The sequence below is a fragment of the Desmodus rotundus genome, chromosome 10 (assembly GCF_022682495.2).
Source record: "Desmodus rotundus isolate HL8 chromosome 10, HLdesRot8A.1, whole genome shotgun sequence".
Lineage (NCBI taxonomy): Eukaryota > Metazoa > Chordata > Mammalia > Chiroptera > Phyllostomidae > Desmodus > Desmodus rotundus.
The window spans coordinates 53363471-53382632 of NC_071396.1; the positions used below are offsets into that span (position 1 = coordinate 53363471).

General features: G+C 43.2%; 1 protein-coding gene across 9 annotated transcripts in view; it reads left to right on the forward strand.

The window, feature by feature from the left end:
- The window catches only part of ARHGAP26 (Rho GTPase activating protein 26), a 451541-nt gene that overhangs the window by 154881 nt on the left and 277498 nt on the right, over positions 1-19162 (forward strand). For all 9 annotated transcript variants that reach the window (XM_045183872.2, XM_045183873.2, XM_045183874.2 and 6 more), the window contains 4 exons: positions 4333-4443; positions 10756-10860; positions 12403-12532; positions 17696-17796. In XM_045183872.2, the coding sequence (XP_045039807.2) occupies positions 4333-4443; positions 10756-10860; positions 12403-12532; positions 17696-17796 (447 nt within the window). The remainder of the gene's footprint in view (positions 1-4332; positions 4444-10755; positions 10861-12402; positions 12533-17695; positions 17797-19162) is intronic.

Here is a 19162-nt window from a genome sequence, read left to right on the forward strand (position 1 = left end):
TCACAACTCTACACGGGGATTTAGGCACCAGAAGACACCCCAGGACACGTGTTTATAGAGGATAAATACAGGGTCTGGCACAAATAAAACACCTTTTTCATTATAAAATCTTTTATTACAAAATCATAAGCATGTAATTCTCTAACATAACAATATCACACTGAAGCACACCAAAGGACATTTTAGGTGAAATGTTCAAATTAAAGCTGTAAATTATCACACCCATATTGTTATCCTACCAACCACACTCAAGCAGGCCTTACTTCTGCTGGATCCCGTATATAGTTCCACTTAGATTTTGCCCTTATGCCCTCTCCTTTTAGTGGATTTGGAAACTGTATTTGAGGAAAGTTTCTGGATGCAGGTCACAATGGCCAGATCTAGCCAGCCCTACATTTTCTAAGCAGTTAGATGAGTTGAGGTATTCGAGAGTTGAGCGAGTGTGTATTGTTCCCGTCCCTACTGGGAACTGGAGGCCCGCCATATAGTTACCCCACAGGCATGGCATTCCTCAGAGCGAGGGCACTGTCCTCCCTGTCTGTTCTCTCCATGCCTGGGTAGTGCAGACTTGATCTGGGAAGAGTCCAGCAAGTTCTTTAGGGCCCTGCCAATATCACTGCCACGAGTAGCACAACTGAGGGACCAGAAAACTGGCTGGCAAGGAGATACCTTATTTCAAGGCCTGCTCTGCCCTGTACTCACTGTGTGACCTGGGACAAGTATGTATTTCTCTGAGCTTGTAAGTTTCTTTGTAAAATACTTATAAAGTACATGTCCTGCCTAATTCATGTCTGAGAAGGCAAGTTATAGCTGCCACACAAACGTAGAGAATTATCCCTGTGACTGGCCTGTTCTTCTCCATCCCCTACCCCTAAATCGAATGGCACCCTTCTTGACTGCCTTAGTCTGTTCAGGCGGCTTTAACACAATTCCACAGACTGGGTGGCTTGTAAACAACATAAATTTATCCCCCGTAGTTCAGGAGGTTGGGCTGTCCAAGATTGAGGTGCCACCAGATTCGGTGTCTAGTGAGGCCTGCTTCCTGATTCATCCATAGACAGCAGTCTTGCTTTGTGTCCTCACTTGGCCAGAAGGGACAGGGGTCTCTTTTATAAAGAGCAGTGGTCCTATTCCTGAGGGCTTCACCCACATGACCTAATCACCCCCAAAGGCCCCCCCTCCAGATGCCATCACATTGGGGATCAGGTTTCAACATGCAGATTGATGGGGAGGGGCACCAACATTCAGTCTGTAGGGTGGACTTTTCTAGTTTATATCTTAGTGGATATTTTTTCATTATGCTCTTTTGTCACAGTCCTTTGTGTTCTTGTCTTTTACCCATTCATACTTTCTAAGTACTTTGAGGGCAAGGAGTTGGCCAAAGGTCTTTCCAGTGAATCCTGGCCTATTCCTATTTGGTTGTACTTGAACGAATTAAATTAAATAATCTAATAATAACAACAGTGATAATACTTGTACTGATACAACAATAATAGTAGCAAATATAGAGTGCATATTTATGTGTCAGATACTGTGTTGAGCATTTTACATGGAATCTTAACTCCTCATAGCCACCCTGTGAGATGCTGATGTACTCCCTTATTACATATATAATGTGTAATGTATTCCCTTACTTTACATATAAGGAAACTAATGTGGTTAATAGTCTGCCCATAGCTGGTCAGTGAGGATTTGAACCCTGGCTCCTGACTCTGGAGCCCTTTCCCTGAACCCAGTGTGCTCTCCTGCTTCTTGCTCCATGGTTGGGGGGAGGGATAGTGCTCTGCTGCTTGCCTGCCATTGTCATTCATCATGTGTCAGGCACCTAGAACTGGCCAGAATGGGAGTGGGGGTTGGGGGGGGGTTGGTGATTGATCATCCGGTTGAACCTCCTGAAATTACCTTTGAAGGAACCGAGTTTCTTGTAGAGGTCAGCTGATTTCCTCAAGGTCTTCTGGCTATTTAGTGGTGATTTTCTGCACGTTTATTAAAAAAAAATCAACTTTTAGGATTATTATTAAATACCTTGTACACATTTAATAGAATTTTCTTCCTTTGATTATCCAGAATTGTTCCCTGATTGCAGGGCTCTGAACCCAATACTTATAAATCCTAGCTCATCCCTAGATCCCTGGTGGGGATTTAGGGCAGCCATGTGGAATGACACTGCCATCTAGTGGATGACTTTTTAAAAATCCGTGTATTCTTCAGTGGCTCAGAAGCTCGCTTCAAAGACAATATTCATTTGTTCCACAAATATTCACTGCATACTTCCGTGAACAAGTTTGTTCAGGCATTGGGTGCATTGGGGCGGTGAAATGAATGATCTGCCTTCATGGAACTTACAGTTTAGGAGAATGTCTCTTTTACAGGACGCACAGAATGATTGGTGGCTGTTAGACAAACTAGTAGATTTAGTTTCTCATGGAACAGGCTTGAGTGGCCTGCTGGATGGGTTGGAATCCTGGCCTATGCTTCCATTTCAGGAGGAGCTAAGGATGTGGGTTCTGTGGTCCAGATGAGGACTGGGGCATTGGTAGGAGACACATACCATTCTATTTGGGATTTCTTCTTCCTTTTCCTTTGGAATTGCATTCAGTTGCACATTTCTTCTGAGTGCTGGGTCCTGATGGCCACACAGAGATCAATCATTCATTCCTCAAGTGTCTGCTGAATGCCTACTATGGGTGAGGCACCCTTCAGGGGCCTGGGATAGAAAAGTAGAAAAATGAGACAAGGCCTTTGCTCCTACCAACTTTATATTCCATTAGTCAATATACAAGAGAACAGGAATAAATAAGAATGTTTATAATGATAAGGAAATAAACTGAGAGAGAAGATAGAGACTTCCTGAAGTGGCCTATGTAAAATAATGTGGTTAGAGAAAGCTGCTCTGAAGAGGTAACATTGGCCAGACGGATGAGAAGGAGCAAGCTAAGTGTTCCATAATTATGGGTGTATCATAAAATCTGATTGTTTGGGTCTTGAAATAGAGTAGAGTAGGCTGGTACAGAATGAAAAATATGGAAGTGTATTGCACCTAATTATAAATGTATGTTTATTAGGTCATAATGCAAAAGGTATTTCTTATTGGGCACTGAAGTTTAAAAAAATTGAATATTTATCTAAGGGAAGAGGTTTTCAAGCAGAAGGAATACCAAGAGCAAAGGTTGCATGGTAAGGAAGAAATCTGGAGTGTTGGAGGACAGCAAGCAGCCCCAAGTGTCTGGAGGGTTGGGGTGGGAGGAGGTGAGGTGGGATGGGTGAGCAGGTCACACCAGGTCTTGCAGACCATGGTGGAGGCCAGGGGAAGGCACTGAAGAGGCTGTGAGAACATCTGATTTAGATTTTAGAAAAGGTATTCTGGCTGCTGGGTGGAGACTGGATTGGAAGGGGAGGGAGAGAGACTGAAAGCAGGGAGACCAGTTGGGAGAGGAGTATAACTGCTTGGGGATGATGTGGCTGACTTAGGGGAGGAGCAGGGATTGAAACCCATCTACTCTGATGTCTCTGGTGATGATAACAACCAAGGTGTACTGAGCTTCCTGGTTTTCAAGTTCTTTGCAACCTTTAGCTCAGTTTCTCTTTGAAACAGCTCTACTCAGAGCAAGGGCAGGTGCTATCATCTCCATCCTCCAGGTGTGGGAAAGAGACCCAGGAGGATAAGTGACTTGAGCCGGTCTCGCCAGATAGAAAATGATAGAGCTGCAACTGCAACCCAGGCATTTGCTCTGCCAGCTGCCAACTGATGCAGGGCTCTGCCATTTTCCTCAGAGGACTTTCCTTCTGGCTCCTTCGTTCTGCAGGAGGCACTTTGCAGATTTTCAGAATGACGCTTTTCCCAGTGAGGTCTCAGTTGGCTAGCTTATGCAGGAAAGATCCATGGGGGTTGTGGGGTGGTCAGGGGAGTTAGTATGGGGAGGCAGTGCTGCCTAGGGATTTAAAGACACTCACGAGTCTTGGAGGCAGATCAGCCGGGACAGAAGTCCTAGCTCTGCCCTGTACTGGCTGCCTCAGGGTCCTTAATGTTAGCAGAATTCGTTTTCCTCCTGTAAATTAGAGGTAAAGATAATATCTTCTTCTTAGGAATTTAATTAGTATTAAATAACTAGAATTAATGAAGTTTGAGTAAGGTGATGTATGTATAGTTACGGGACACAGTGCCCGGTACAAAGTTGAATGCTCGGCTAACTATTATTGTTATTCTTATTTATGTTTCATGCTCTTTGATTTGTTTTTAAAAACTACCTTGAGACTTTTTCTGGCCTGCTTGCCGAATGTTCTCCTTGGGTAGTGACTTGATTTTTCTCTGAAATGCCATCTTATTTGTAGGCAGACAGCCAACTGGACCTGGTCCGGCAGCATTTCTATGAGGTATCCCTGGAGTATGTCTTCAAGGTGCAGGAAGTCCAAGAGAGAAAGATGTTTGAGTTCGTGGAACCTGTAAGTAGATGCTCTGTGTTTAATGGTGTTTCCATACTTTTATCCCCACCCCTTATTCCAGCTACTTAGCTGACAGAATGATCTCAGTTGCTGATGAAGAGGTTGACGGGGTCTGAAGCTGTGCCTTGTGGTAAAGAGCAGTGCATCCCAACCTGGCTGATGTGGGTTTTTCCTGTTGTCATTCACGTACAACCCCAGACAGGGAGAGAGTGTGTTTAGCAGTAGTTGCTTCCTCCAGCCATGGTGTGTTGTCCTGTTTAGTTTGCAGGTAGAATTGGTGAAAATAAGGGAGGGGAGGAGTTTTTTTTCATCTTGCTGATACATGGTGTTTACACCTTAACTTTTGTCCTCCCTCTCTCCCTTTCTCTCCTCCTCAAATAATCCAAACGTAGTAGAAACCCAGGAAGTAGGAGAATGGACACGATACCTTTCTCTTTTTCTGCATACTGAGTTTAAAGCCCCTCTTCATCCCACTCATGCATTAAAAGATACTTTATAAAGCAACTCACTTCTCATTTTAGGTTTGTTGTAACCGAGCAGCATGGAGAGTCTGCCAGGTGGACTGTGTTGGGATTTGAACTTGGGCAGTGTCCCGGTGGCCATGAAAGGTTATAGTGTGGACACAGGTCTGTCTGTACTTGAGGCCACCCCGTTTTGGTTGTGGTTTCATACAGACATGGTGCTGCCCCACCCCGCTGTGGCCCTGTTCAGAAGACGTCATGGAAACACCACAAGACCATGAGGGTCTCAGTGAAAAACTCTGGCAGACCTTGCATTTTTTTAGTCAAGTGCAGCTTCTGATTTAGACCCAAGCCTGGGTGGACTGTCTATACAAATAAGATTGTTACCTATCTAGAGGAAAGAAGAGTGATTCTCTTAAGAATAAAAGTATAAGAAACTGAAAGAAGATGACTGTTCTTTTTAGTAAAGAGTGTTTTATGCCCCACATCAAATTTATAAACTTTTGGGATGCTTTTTAGGCATGGAGACTTGCTAATGGTTTTATCAGTACTCCAGTTGGCTTTGGAATTTGATGCTTACATCTTTCACTGTACTGGGACCATGATCTTGGAATTCTACTCTCAGCCACCTTATCTGGCAAATTTTTAAATTCTCACCTGAGGATATGTACATTAATTTTAGAAGGGAAGGGGTAGGGGAGAGAGACAGACAGACAGACAGACATTGATGTGACAGAGAAACATCGATTGGTTGCTTCCTGTACATGCCTCGACTGGGAATTGAACACGCAACCTAGGTATGTGCCCTGACTAGGGATCAAACCCACAACACTTTGGTGTACAGGATGATGCTCCAATCAACTGAGCTACCTGGCCAGGGCTTATCTGGCAAATGTTTAAAAGTCCTTAATTACTTCAGTCTTCTTATCTGAATATTAAAAACATTAGAGCCAACTTCCTAGCTACCAGTGGTCCCGGACACAGTAGGGTGTGTGAGGCGGGAGAAGCCATCTGTCAGAGACGGCAAGCTTATTGGTTTCCCTGCTGAGGGCACAGAGGTGTTAAAGCCAGCCATTCAATCAGAGGTTTACTGAAGACTCTTTCCTTTGGTTCGGGCAGGAATTAGAATGTTGCCACAGAGTTAGCCTTTGACATTTTTGCTCACTTTTATGAGAGAGAGTTCCTAGTGGAAAAAAACAGTGTCATTCTAACAATCCTTATGTAATATGTAATATGTTGATTGATAATTACTCTGTAATTTCCTAATTTGGATGAGCCGTACTTTAATTAGCCCATCCTATATTTTGAGCAGTTTTGTGGTGCACTTTGATCTCTCAGAAGGTATTCCTAGTGACTCAGGTATTGTATCTTTTAGCTTTTGCTAGGTAACAAATACAACAATGTGCATTTATTTTTTATACTTCTGTGGGGATCAACCAATCTAGCCTGGGCTTAGCTGGGTGAATCTGCTGATTGAGGTGGGCTTTCTTCCTTCTTTTTCCTTCCTCCTTCTCCTCCTCCAGCGTGTCCTGTTTGTTTTTTCCCCCCAAGAAATCTGTAAGGGTTTATCCTTCAATATCCTGGCACTCTATTACAGTACACAAGTGTGTTGAGTTTTTTGAGAGGCAGTATATCATCATTGTTAAGGGCTCTAGAGCAAGAATGCCTAGATTTAAATTTCAGCTCATCCATTTTTGAGCTGTGTTCTTGGGGGAAGTTATTTATTTCTCTGAGCCTTAATTCTATCATCTGCAAAATGGGTAAATAATATCATTGACTATATAAAGATGTTATATTGGATTTATTGTTTGTCCGTGTAAGATGCTTAGAAGAGAATTTACCTCATTAGCACCCAACTTTATATATTTATTATACAATTGCTAATTAGCATCCAGTTAATTATTTTTTAATCTGAGATAGAGGAATATATCAGCTTTGGCTGCCCAGGGTCTCCTCAAAGGAGCAAATATTCAAGTGCCAATATTAACAGTCTACCAGTTTTAATATGAATAGTCTCAGTAAACCTAAAAGCATTTATTTATTGAATATGCTAGAAAATGCTGAAGACACAGCTGCTGTGTCTGTGGAGCTCACAGCCTCACCAGGAAAGCAAGATGTATATAGTGGAGAGGTAGCCAAGGCCGCAGGCAGTTCACGGCCTGGGCAGACAGGATGCATGCCATAGCAGTGCCAGAGGAATTTAAAGAGGAGCAAATCACTGTGGTCTGCAGATGTTTTTCAAGTCGTAAAGTGAGGCATCTGGAAACCTAATGAAAAAAAGGTCTGGTCTCATGTTAGAATGAAGAGACTTGGCCGAAGTTGAATTAAATGAGTTGGTCGCGAGGCTTGATGTACGACTCAGATGTTTAACCTTCACTCTTGTACGGGAGTTCTCATTTCTGAACACGCCAGCTTATATGCAGGCCAGTGACTTCAGGAGCAGCTGAGAAGAGGGAGAAGGGATTCATAGAATGAAAATGCCACTAACTAGATCAGTGGTTCTCAAAGTCTTAGAAAAACAAATTCTCAGACTTTACCCTAGGACCAAAATTGGGGGGCAGGGCCCAGGGATCAGTATTTTAGTAAGTCCTCTAGGTGATTCTGCTGTACAGTAAAGTTTTTGCCACTGGCCTGCACCATACAAAAGAACAAGAATTAACAATGGGTACTGGCTGCAACTGTACTGTGCCGGTATCAAGTGCTATATGTCATCCAGCCCTTATGCTATTGGGGAGGGTAGGCACTGTTTTTATATCTGTCTCAGATGAAGAAATGGAAACACATTTATTTACTTCTCCAAGGTCACATTTAGTGAATGGGGTTGGTATTCATAGTTCGAGTTGGTTGCAGTCAAGGGAATCTTCCAGTCATACAAGGAACCCCCATACTCACTCTTGCTCATTTGTTTCTTAGAAAGTTACTTCATGTAACAGGATGTTTTTGACCTTCAGAAAAAGAAACAAAATTCTAGCATTTCAAGGAAGAAAAATCAGACTTCTAGGGTCTAAACTATATATACATAATTTTTTGTGTGTGTGCCTTGGAAGCCTTTGTTTTCTTGTTGAAGTACCAAATGTTCTGGAGATTTGGGTTGCAGATAATGACATATGGACTTCATGAAGGTGGAGGCCTGTTCCATCTGTTCCCCAAGTTTTCATAATTGAAGGTGACCTCATTAGGGGTCAGGGACACATTTTAACCCCGTACCAGTAGCCCTAGTCTATTAATGGCAGCCACGTAATTTTTCAGATAGTCCAGAACGATGCAGCCGGAACTAAATGGAGTTATATTTTTGCTTATTTAAAAAAAAAAAGTTCAATCTATGTTGTCAGCTAGAAAATAGGAATAGGTATTATTTTAGTTATTTCCTGAGCAAAATAACGATGGAGAAGAAGGCAAAAGGAGGCGGGAAGGTCTTTACTGGTATTTCCTTGGTTGTGCTGTGATTTTGTGTCCCTGACTGTTCAGGGAGGACCTGGGTGGACTTGCTGACTGCTGTTACCTGACAGCCGGGGAGGCTACAGCAAGTTCTTCCTCTGTGTTTGAGCAGAAAAGTTACCTAGAGGCAGACAGATCTTCCCATCTCTGGAGCCCTTCTCTGGGCCTTGCCCGGTGTCCTGAGGAATGGACTTTCATTTCCCACTGGGTATTACATGCAAAGGTTCATACAGTTTGTGGGAAGGGGATGTCAGTGGGTGGGGATGATGAGAAAAGATGCTACCAGGGGAGAAGGGAAAGTGGGCCAAAGATAGCAGTGTCTAAGGAATCATTTTCTGCAGAACAATGGATAATCAGGCATGATACCAAAGGATTCGAAAGCCAAAATAAATATTGGTAACTCTGCCTTTGGAGCACTTGTGTGTGTGCCCTGGTGGCATCTTAGTGAGCCGTTTGAGATACTGCATTACCCTAAGCAAGAGAGGCTTTGTTGACTTGAAGTGAAGGATAAGTCTGAGTTAATAGGAGGAATGACTTCAGCATTAGCTGCTTATTTTCTGCTTTATTCTCCAGTGGAGGATAGCTCAGTGCCTTGGAAAAGTGATGGGACTCAGCATTCAAGGACAGCAAGGAGGGAAGAGCTAGAACAGTTTTCATTGTAAATACTGACACTAGGTTTGGTGTACAAGTCCCTTCTTGTATACTATTGGAACCATGTAGAAGGAAAAGTGTGGGCCTTCTCAAAAAAGTGTTCTACCTAGAGTAAATCCAAAGGCGTTGGTTGGTTGTCTTTGAAGCAGTTTATCTTTAGTCTTTGGTGGCTCTAGGTGACTTACTGCCCATTCATTGATTTGGGTTAGGGATCTGTCCACGGTGCCACTAGATGTGTGTATGTGCGTTTTAATAGCCAAGGGGCCCAGCAATGCCTGTTCCCCCACCTCCCATGAGGGTCTGAGGGGATAGGTAGTCTGGGGACAGTGGCAGTGGGAAGTTAAGGTACCACATTATTGTAAGTCGACTTTTGTCCGACCTCTCAGTGTAGAGCTCTCTGATGGACTGGGCCGGGCCTGTGGCTTAGCCCAAAGCAGGTCTTCCCTTTGATCTCAGTTGGAGTAGCAGCACATGCCTTGATGCTTCCCATTTCCATTACAGCAGGGTGGGAGGGGGGTGGGGGTGCAATGAGTTCCCTTAACCGCATTATTAGGGATGCCCTCAGAAAAGGAGAGTTTGGTGAAAATAAGTGAGACCATGTTTAATAAGTAAAATATATAATTTAGGGACTGAAAACTAAACACAACATAAAGTGAAGTGACTGTGTCTAATGTAATGTGATAGAGGGAGGTCAGTGGGCCTTTTGGAACTTGTGAGTCGGCATTGAGAAGTTCAAGTTAGAATAGGAATGGTCCCCAAATGCAGGAAAACTGAGCCTATGATGAGGTGAGGTTCTGGTTCTTCTAAACCTCGTTCAACCTTTGATTATAATCCTTTTTCTTGTTGAGATTTCGAACTGAGGCAAGATATGTAAAACTTGGGAAGGGGCCAGGGCAGCCTAACAAGAGTGAGGCTTGCATGTAGGCTCCGAGAGAAAAGACCGCAGGAACGTTTATTTAGCTTGGAGAAGGGAAGGCTGGCAGGAGCCCAGGGCGGGGACTGTAATAGTTTTTAAGTATATGAAGGCGTGTTGTAAGAATTTCGGTGAACAGATGTTTTCACTCTTCACTAAAGACAAGACTAAACAATGAATGGGTTTACCTTTAGCCCGAAGCAATTTAAATGGAAATTTAGGGAAACCATTGTACCTGAGGATGTGGGAACATGGGAGTATTTTAATAAAGAAATCCATAGTGTTTACTTTTCAATAGTTTAGGGAGAGCTGAAGTCTGACCTGTATTGTTTTTTTTTGTTTTACTTGACTTTGCCTGTTAAACTTTAGACTCAGAACACACCAGCTTCCTTTTCTCCCTTTCTGGTTGGTTATCAGTATAACCACACTCTTCTGCACAATAACCTGATACTACAAATGTGTTAGAAGGAGGCTGATTTGGAGCTGTGGTCTTTAATTTCTAACAAAATGATTTTCTCAGGAGGTAGTAAGAGCTTGGGTGTTGGTGTCAAGGAGATCTGGTTTCAGATCTTGGCTGCCACTTACTATGTATTTTGGGGAACGTTATATGACCTCTCTGAGAATCTACTTCCTCATCATTAAAGTGAATGTGACAGTAGTACTTACCTAATAGGTGTTGTGAGTACTACTCAGTGAAACAGTGCCTGGCATGCAAATAGTGCCCAGTAAATGATAGCCATTATTATTACTTTATTCTAGATTTTCAAACCGGGGTGGGGAACTCAGACACAACTACATAATGCCTCTTTGACCTACTTATGTAAACTCTGCCTTTCCACCTCATTGTAGCTACTGGCATTCTTGCAAGGACTCTTCACTTTCTATCACCATGGTTATGAACTGGCCAAGGACTTCAGCGACTTCAAGATGCAGCTGACCATTAGCATACAGAACGTGAGTGGGCAAAGGGACAGACTTCCTTTCCCTGGTTAAGAAAAGGAAAAAACAAATTACGGGTTTGGTTACATAGAGATACACTTATGTGGTTTAGAATGCAGGCAAGGAGGATGGGTCTTGCTTGGTTCAAAGGGTAGCTGGGGGCAGGCATTTCTAGGGTCTTGGTGGCCCCAGATTAGAACATCATCCTCTTCTCCATTATTTCAAAGCACTATTTATGTTTTTGGAAATGCTGCTGCTGATTATATTTTAAATCTGTAGCACCAGAGTCAGGATTTCCTTTGGCAGTGGAAGTCCCAGCCCAGCCCAACCCAGCCCTGCCCAGCCCTGCTTCTGTGCCTCTAGCTGCTCAGCCACAGGAGACCTTGGAGTGTCCGTGTGTGTGTGTGTTCCGGGAGTGGGGGTGGGGCACACATGCTGGCCCCAGCTCAAACGATATGCTCTTTTCAACTCTTAGTAAGGCTGAGAGGAAATCCAAGTCAAAGGACATCCCAATCTCTTTTCCTAGATTTTAAACAGCAGGGCCTTTTCGTGCTCAGAATCCTGCCTAGGGCTCTTTGTTCAGCAGTTTCTGGTGCTTGAGCCCCCTTCTTCCTTAAGTCTGGGCCACGTTAGCGTGCATGTCGTCTTTGTGTCTAGATCATCCTGTGTGGAAAAGAAACCAAATGCGCCCATGTGGGTTGTACTGCAAGGCTTTCAGAAGCCTGCTGTTTGTTCCAACATGATTCTCCGTGTCTTCTACGAGAACAGGAAGTTGCAGAGTCTCGGAAAAGGTTTCACAACGCATGGCTTCCTATTCAGCCAGCTTCCTTCTGAGGGCCAATTGAAGTGGAGATTTACACATAGCAGATTTATAGGGAAAGGTGTCAGCAGAAATACCTGGGAGAGAGTGAGGCCCCTGCAGGAGAAGTTGAGCTGTGATGCAGTTGCGACAGAGGCCTTGGTCAATGCCATGGGTGCCCTGGAGCTGGGATGTCCTTCAGAGTGGACAGAATAGAAGCAAGGGGACCAGGTGTTTGATGACTTCCCCCTTTGTCCCTAGACTACTCCTTGGGTGGGTACTGCCTGCCCTGGGGAAGGGAGTAACCCTCAGTGAAGCAGTTCCCTTTGGAGGAGGGAACCATTTGGGACATTAGCCAGCAACTTTGCCTGCAGCTGGAATGAGCCCCTCAGTCCTGATGGGAATGGGGAGCGGGGAACGTGGCCTCTTGGGGACTGAATCACCTGGATGCTTGTTTCAAATACACATTTCTGAGCCAGAGGCACTCCTTTCCCCTTTAGTGGTGAGGCTTGGGTATTTGCATTTCTCCAAGTTCCTTAGGTGATTTTGATGGTCCCTAGAGTCTGAGAGACAACCTGATATAGGACTTTAAGGCCAAAGTAAACTTGTTGAATATCTGCTTAATTCTTAGGTGGCTGACTTTAGAACTAAATTATCTGATTTTAGGTCTAAGGATTCAATTGGTTAGTGTTCTGAATTGTTAGAGGTGGGAATAGGGTTCTATATCTTTGATTTGAATACGATTCCTTTCATCCTAGACAAGAAATCGCTTTGAAGGCACCAGGTCAGAAGTGGAATCACTGATGAAAAAGATGAAAGAGAATCCCCTTGAGCACAAGACCATCAGTCCCTACACCATGGAAGGGTACCTCTACGTTCAGGAGAAACGTGAGTGCCTGTGACAGCCAGCAGCTTGGGGTGTACTTGTGCCTTTTGCCCAGAGGATGAAGGGTGTGTCCAGTGGTGCCAGGCCAGGTTTGGGTGAATGAGAGTACTTTCATAGTTAGTTTCCTAAAGGAAAGGTGGTGTCCACAAGTTTTGTCTGCCTCCAAGGGACACATTCTGTTTTTTTTATACCGGGGAACTCCCCTGGGAACCTGGAAGGTACTGAGGCTCTGTGGTGGTTCTTTTCTCCCTTGTGTCACTTGACTCTTGAGGTGCCTGCCCTTTAGTTTAGCTTTAGACACCGTACTGTTGGCATAGAGGCCTGGGAAAGACCTCGCCTGGTAGACCTAATTGTCTATCAGCAATCATATCCTTTGGTGGACTGAATATTTAGTTATTTTGTTTTCATTTGAGATTGTTTCTGCAAGGCTCAAGCAATCATGACTTACAGCCTTTCCCTCTTCTCCTCACCTCCTATCATCCCAACACTTAAATTTTGTGAAAAGTAGAAAAAAAGCTCATTCCTATAGCCAGGAAGAAGATTCATCATTGCTTTACTGGTGTGATGTCAAGGAAAGTGAGTTTTCTTCCTGGAAAGAACCAGATGCTGATGACACGGAGTTTTCAGTGATGAGTCTCAAATTCGTGTGCTAGGCCCGGGGAAAGGCTTTATGATCGATGAGGCTGTTCTGTTAGGGTTGCACTTCTAGCCTTAATTCATGCATGCAGTGCTGGGGAGAAAAGAAAGCATTTTTTTTCCTTCAATGAATAGCTCCTTTTCTAGTCTACTCCTGCTTTCTTGGCTGGACATATTAGTTCCTCCAGATTTTTGTTAGCTTTGTGCTTTTATGTCCTTCTGTTGATTTTGGGTTAGATAAATGTCTTTATTCCTGGAAGCTTCCTGGTGGAGAATTAGAATACTTGGTTTCAGTGATTATTCTATTTGGTGATTACTAAGAATTTGCATGGGCTTAAAATTGTTCCCTGGTGACAATGGGGGCAGTTGTGGGGTTGGAGGTTGGGGCATTGGTGACGAGAGCTTTGTGCCCCTTATTCTTAGAGGGATGAACTTGTTGAGGTTTGTAGGAAACAAGTACGTCTGTGTTTCATATATACCTGATATAAAGTGATGCTCAGTGAGAAAATCTACCTCCCAAGAGTTTAAGGTGAACTTGAAAATATAATTCTTAGTACTATAAAAATACAATCAGTGTCTACTTATAAAACTTTATTTATTTATTTTCTTTTTTTAAAAAAGTTTTTATTTATTTATTTTAGACAGAGAGGAAAGAAAAGAGAAAGAGAGGGAGAGAAACATCAATGTGTGGTTGCCTCTTGTGCACCCCCTACTGGGAACCTTGCCCGCAACCCAAGCATGTGCCCTGACTGGGAATTGAACCGGCAACCCTTTGGTTTACAGGCCAGCCCTCAGTCTACTGAGCCACAGCACCCAGGGCTAATACTTAATTTATTAATATTATTTACTTACATATATAAAATCACTATTTCTGTTTTGCACTCTCACATTACATTATACAATTGTATTCACACATTTCATGTGCTCTTTCAACATTAATGTCTTTTTTTACAGTATATTTTATTGATTATGCTATTACAGTTTTCTCAATTTGTTTCTCCCCCTTTTCCCCCTTCTGTCCTGCACCCCCCAGCCCTCCAGCCTTCTCCTCCCGCCCCTTAGTTCGTATCCACGGGTTGTACATATAAGTTTTTTGGCTTCTCAACATTAATCTCTTGATTATCCCTGGAACCATGTTTTGATTCGCTAACACAATTACCCAGAGAATATCATTGGGATACAGCATTTTTTTTCTTTGAATGTTTTTGTAACTTATTATTTTGAAGTAATTAAAAACTTTAAGAAGGTTGCAAGAATACTATAAACAATAACCATATGACCTTTACTCTGATGCATGAATTTTTACCATTTTTCCACAATGATATCTTTCTCTCTATGGGTGTGGGTGTGTGTACACATCAGTCACAGATACCCACACAACTGTAATTTTTTTGGAACTATTTGAGAACAGGTTGCATATACCATGCTTTTTTGCTTCAGTGTGTATTTTCTAAAATAAGGATATTCTTTTGATAGGATTTAGGAGTCAAGACCAGCCATTCTTTTTTTTTATTTTTTATTTTTTTATTGTTACTCAATTACAGTTGTCTGCATTTTCTCCCCATCCCTCCACCCCACCCCATCTGAACCCACCTCCCTCCCCCACCTCCACCCTCCCCCTTGATTTGTCCATGTAAGACCAGCTATTCTTATGGAAAAGCAGCTTGGGTGGGCCTGTAAGTTGGGTGGGGTGGAGCCTCTGTGGATCTCCAAGGTGGGTCACACAGCATTAGCCAGGTTGATGAGTCTCAGATATGGCACCAGCCTACTGGCTTTGTGGGAGCAGGGCTCAGTAAAGGGACAATGGCCTCTGCTCGCCCCGATGCCAGGCACTTCAGTCTCTCCCTGTATGCCACTGGTGCCCTTCAAGCTGCCACCCTGGTGCTGGATTTCAGAGGGAGTGAGTCTGAGTAGGTGAGTCTGTGTGTGGGTTCCCCAAGAGGAACTGCTTAGGGCTCTAGCAGCCTCCTCCACTGACTCAGTCTCTGCTGGTTTTTGCAGCCAGAAAGTTGTGGGGACTTATCTTCCTGGCACTGGAATCCTGGGCTGGGGGGCCTGGTGTGGGTCTGGGACTTCTTGCTCCCAAAGTATCCCTCCTGAATTTTTATCCACGTGGGTGTGGGGTCACCCCTTTCTGTGTCCACGCCCCTCCTACCAGTCTGGATGGATGTGGTTTCTTCAGTGCCGTAGTTGTCAGACTTCCATTTGACTTGATTTTGTAGTTGTCAGACTTTTATTCAGCTTGATTTCTAATATTCCAGAGTGATGGTTGTTCTATATTTTAGTTGTAATTTTGATGTGGTTGTGCGAAGAGGCAGCCATGTCTGCCTATGTCGCCATCTTGGAAACCAGGATATTCTTTTATGTACCCATAGTTACCATATCAAGGAAATTTAACATTGATAAGATATATAATATAAATGACATTGTCTTTCCAGCTTTATCAATTGTCCCAATAATAACCTTACAGAGCATTTTGTCTTCCTCCAGTTCAGGATCTCACACTGTATTTAGTTGTTACGACTTTAGTCTCCTTTATCTAGAATGCTTCCTCAGCTTGTCTTTGTCTTTTATGACATTGACATTTTTGAAGAATCTAGGCCAGTTCTTTTATATAATATTCCTGAGTGTGGGTTCATCTAATGTTTCCTCAATATTAGATTCAGGTTATGCATCCCTGGTCATATCCTATACAAGTGACATTGTGCTCTCTTCTGTGTACCACATCTGGAGGCCCAGGATGGCCATCTGCCCCTCAACGGTGGTGTTAATTTTGACCACCCAGTCAAGGTACTATCTGGTTTCTTCCCTGTACACTCCCTATTTTTTTCCATGTAACTCATTAGCAGTCTGTTGGGAGATACCTTAAGACCACGTAAATACCCTTTTCTCCCATAGACTCAGCATCCATTGAAAATCCTGCCTGAACTGATCTTTATTATGATGGTTGCAAAGTGGTGATTTCTCAGCTCTACCACTCCCTCACATTTATCAGTTGCCATTTAGTGTACTATAAGCAAGTGACCTCCCTTTGCCTCCCCTCCCTCCCTCCTCTATAATCTATCCATCCATCCGTCTGTCCACCCATCCACCCATCCATGCATCCACACATCCATCCACCTATTTGTCCACCTGTTTTTCTATTGTCAGTATGGACATAGAGATTCCCATTTTATTCATAGGCTAAATTCATTACTGTCCCTATTTGTGTTTTTGTTTGTTTAATCCTTACCTGAGGATATGTTCATCGATGAGAGAGAGAGAGAGTGAGAGAGAGAGAGAGATCAGTGTGAGAGAGAAACATCTATTGATTGCCTCCCATATGTGCCCCAGCTGGGGATTAAACTCGCAACCTTTTGGCGTACAGGACAATGCTCCAAACAACTGAGCCACTTGGCCAGGGAGTGTCCCTATTTGTTTTGATGCTCAAATTGTCCAAAATACAAGCACTTTTGGAATCTTTGTGTTGTGCTATTAGTGGATTTATTTTTCTTCTTGAAGCTACAAAACATATATTAGAGTGGTTGGTATTTTCATTTGTCCCTGATGTTCTAATGTAGATACCCACTGTATTGCCTTTTAAATTTACTGAGTAATATCCAATACTTGTAATGGGCAGTCATATCTTGAAAAATAATAATTAAATGTCTGCTAAATCTCTATTCAGGTTGTCATTATTATTATTATTTTTTACCATTTCTGCTATGTGACTCCTGTATGCATCTAAGACTAGTGTTGATTGAGGTCTTTGTAGGCTAATAATGCCAAAGATGCCTTCTTCCTCTAAGAGTTGTTCAAACTACTATTAAACTATTAATAGTTTTGAACTACTTTGCTGTTCAAAATAAAGTAATTGGCCAAGCGTTGGGTAAACTCTGAGACTTTAGTCAGACGTTGACTATAAGGCTATAGGGGTAATTTTGAGGGACAGACTCCTTAGATTACATCTGGGTATTTACAGTTACTTGCATTCTCTATCTCTGGTGTCTCTGAGTTTTCTTTGCCTGCTTCTCAGATCTTCTTAAGTTCTGCTAAAGTGAAAACGAGGAGCTTGGAAGTAGGTCAGAGTCCCTGTTGCCCGTGCACATAGTCGTGGAGCAGCTGCATGGGAAGCATGAAGTCATCGCACCAGATGGGACTGGTGACAAGCACTTTGAGGAGCTTTCTGTGTTCTTTCCTCTATCATCTTCCTCCCGTCAGGGGAGAGACAGGAAACTTCAAGTGGAGATTGATGATGGGAAAGTGAATTCATTTCTCCAGGGAACCTCTACTTCCCTTACATTTTAAGACCCATTGGATGTAGCATTTAGTGGGAAACAGTTTTCCTTGGTCCCTGGGGAAAGCCCTGGGTAGGTTCCATTTCCAGCCTGTGGGATCAGATTTCTGCCTGTTCCAGTCTAGCTGGTGTGGAGAATATATTACCCCTAGAAACAAGTAAAGGGCAGGTGAGCATTGCGGGTTACAGTCGTGTGTCTTCCCAGCATGCAGTGGACATGTATAGATGTTTTACGGGAGATGTTACTTTGCAGGTCACTTTGGAACTTCTTGGGTGAAGCACTACTGTACATATGAGCGGGATTCCAAACAAATCACCATGGTACCATTTGACCAAAAGTCAGGAGGAAAGGGGGTAAGTTAATTTTTTAAATTTCATGCCTGATTTGCTTGGCTAACAAATAGTAATTATAATGCATGTGTAAAAGTAACACTTCCAGTGTTTCACTCTAATTTTCTTAATTTTTATGCAATAGTTTCAGGAGGCATAGTACCCCAAAAAGTAACTGAAACAAGATGATTATTCTTAGCTCTAAGTTATACTAGAAATTACAACTAAGAAAGTTTCCTGTGTTTCACATATATGCATCATTAAGTGTATCAAATGTGTTTGGATGCTAGAAATTTTTGGACAACCTCATCCTGCAAAACTGATTCACATCACTCTCACTTGATACCCACAGGGCTGCCAGTTGGCGGTTCAGATGTTCCAGTTATCTATTGCTTTGTAACAGACTGCCCCCAAACTTAGCAACTTTTAAAATGGTAAAATCATTTTAGCATTTCTCACAGCTTCTGTGGGTCAGGAATTTGGTGAGCATTTTGTTGGGTGGTTTGGGCTCAGGTTTTCATGCGGCTCCAGTCAGATGGTGACTGTTGCTGGAACAGTGAGGGTCTGAAGCAGCTCAAGGCTGGTGAGGATAGCTTTCTTCCTTTCCCCTGATTTCCTTCTCTCTCCTTCTCTTCCCTCTTTCTCTGTAGATTCAGGGCCTGTCTGGTCTCTGTATGTGGGCTAGTTTGGGCTTCCTCACAGCATGGTGGTCACTGGTAGCTAAATGCTTCAAGAGTGAATATTCTATTAATGAAAGCAGAGACTGCATTGCTTTTTAATGACCTACCCTTAGAAGTCACATTACCTTACTTTTGTCCTGTTTGTTGAAACAGTCACAAAAACCCACCCAATTTCAGTGGGAGAGGATGCAGACCCTGCCCCTCAGTGGGAGGAGGAGCAGCAAAGTCACACTGTATGAAGTGTGTGTGGGATGGAAGATATTCTTGTGGCCATCTTTGGGAGAGTCACGCTGCACCAGGCTCTGTGGGTTACTGGTGTTGTGCTTCAAGGGTTCTCCTTTCCTCTGGGTACACTTGTAACCAAAAAAAAACAACAACCCCAAAACAAAACCAACAAAGCCCTCAAAACACATGCAGGTTCAGCTGCCTGCTCCAACAAAAGCTAAACTCATGCATGAGGCAGGTACTAGTGCAAGAGGAAAGGCGTTTTATTCAGGTGCTTCTTGACCTGGGAGAACGGTGGACTTCTGTCTCAAAGACCATCTCCTCTTCCTGCTCAAGCCTGAGGTGCTTACAGTGATAAGGAGGGGAGGGCTTTTTTCCTATACAGTATCTTCCTAGCTTTTGGCACATTGGGATCCCATCCATTCGTCGTTCCAGCTTTCTGTGTGCTTGGGTCCTGTCCAATTTATCTTTCTAGGTTTGGCGGA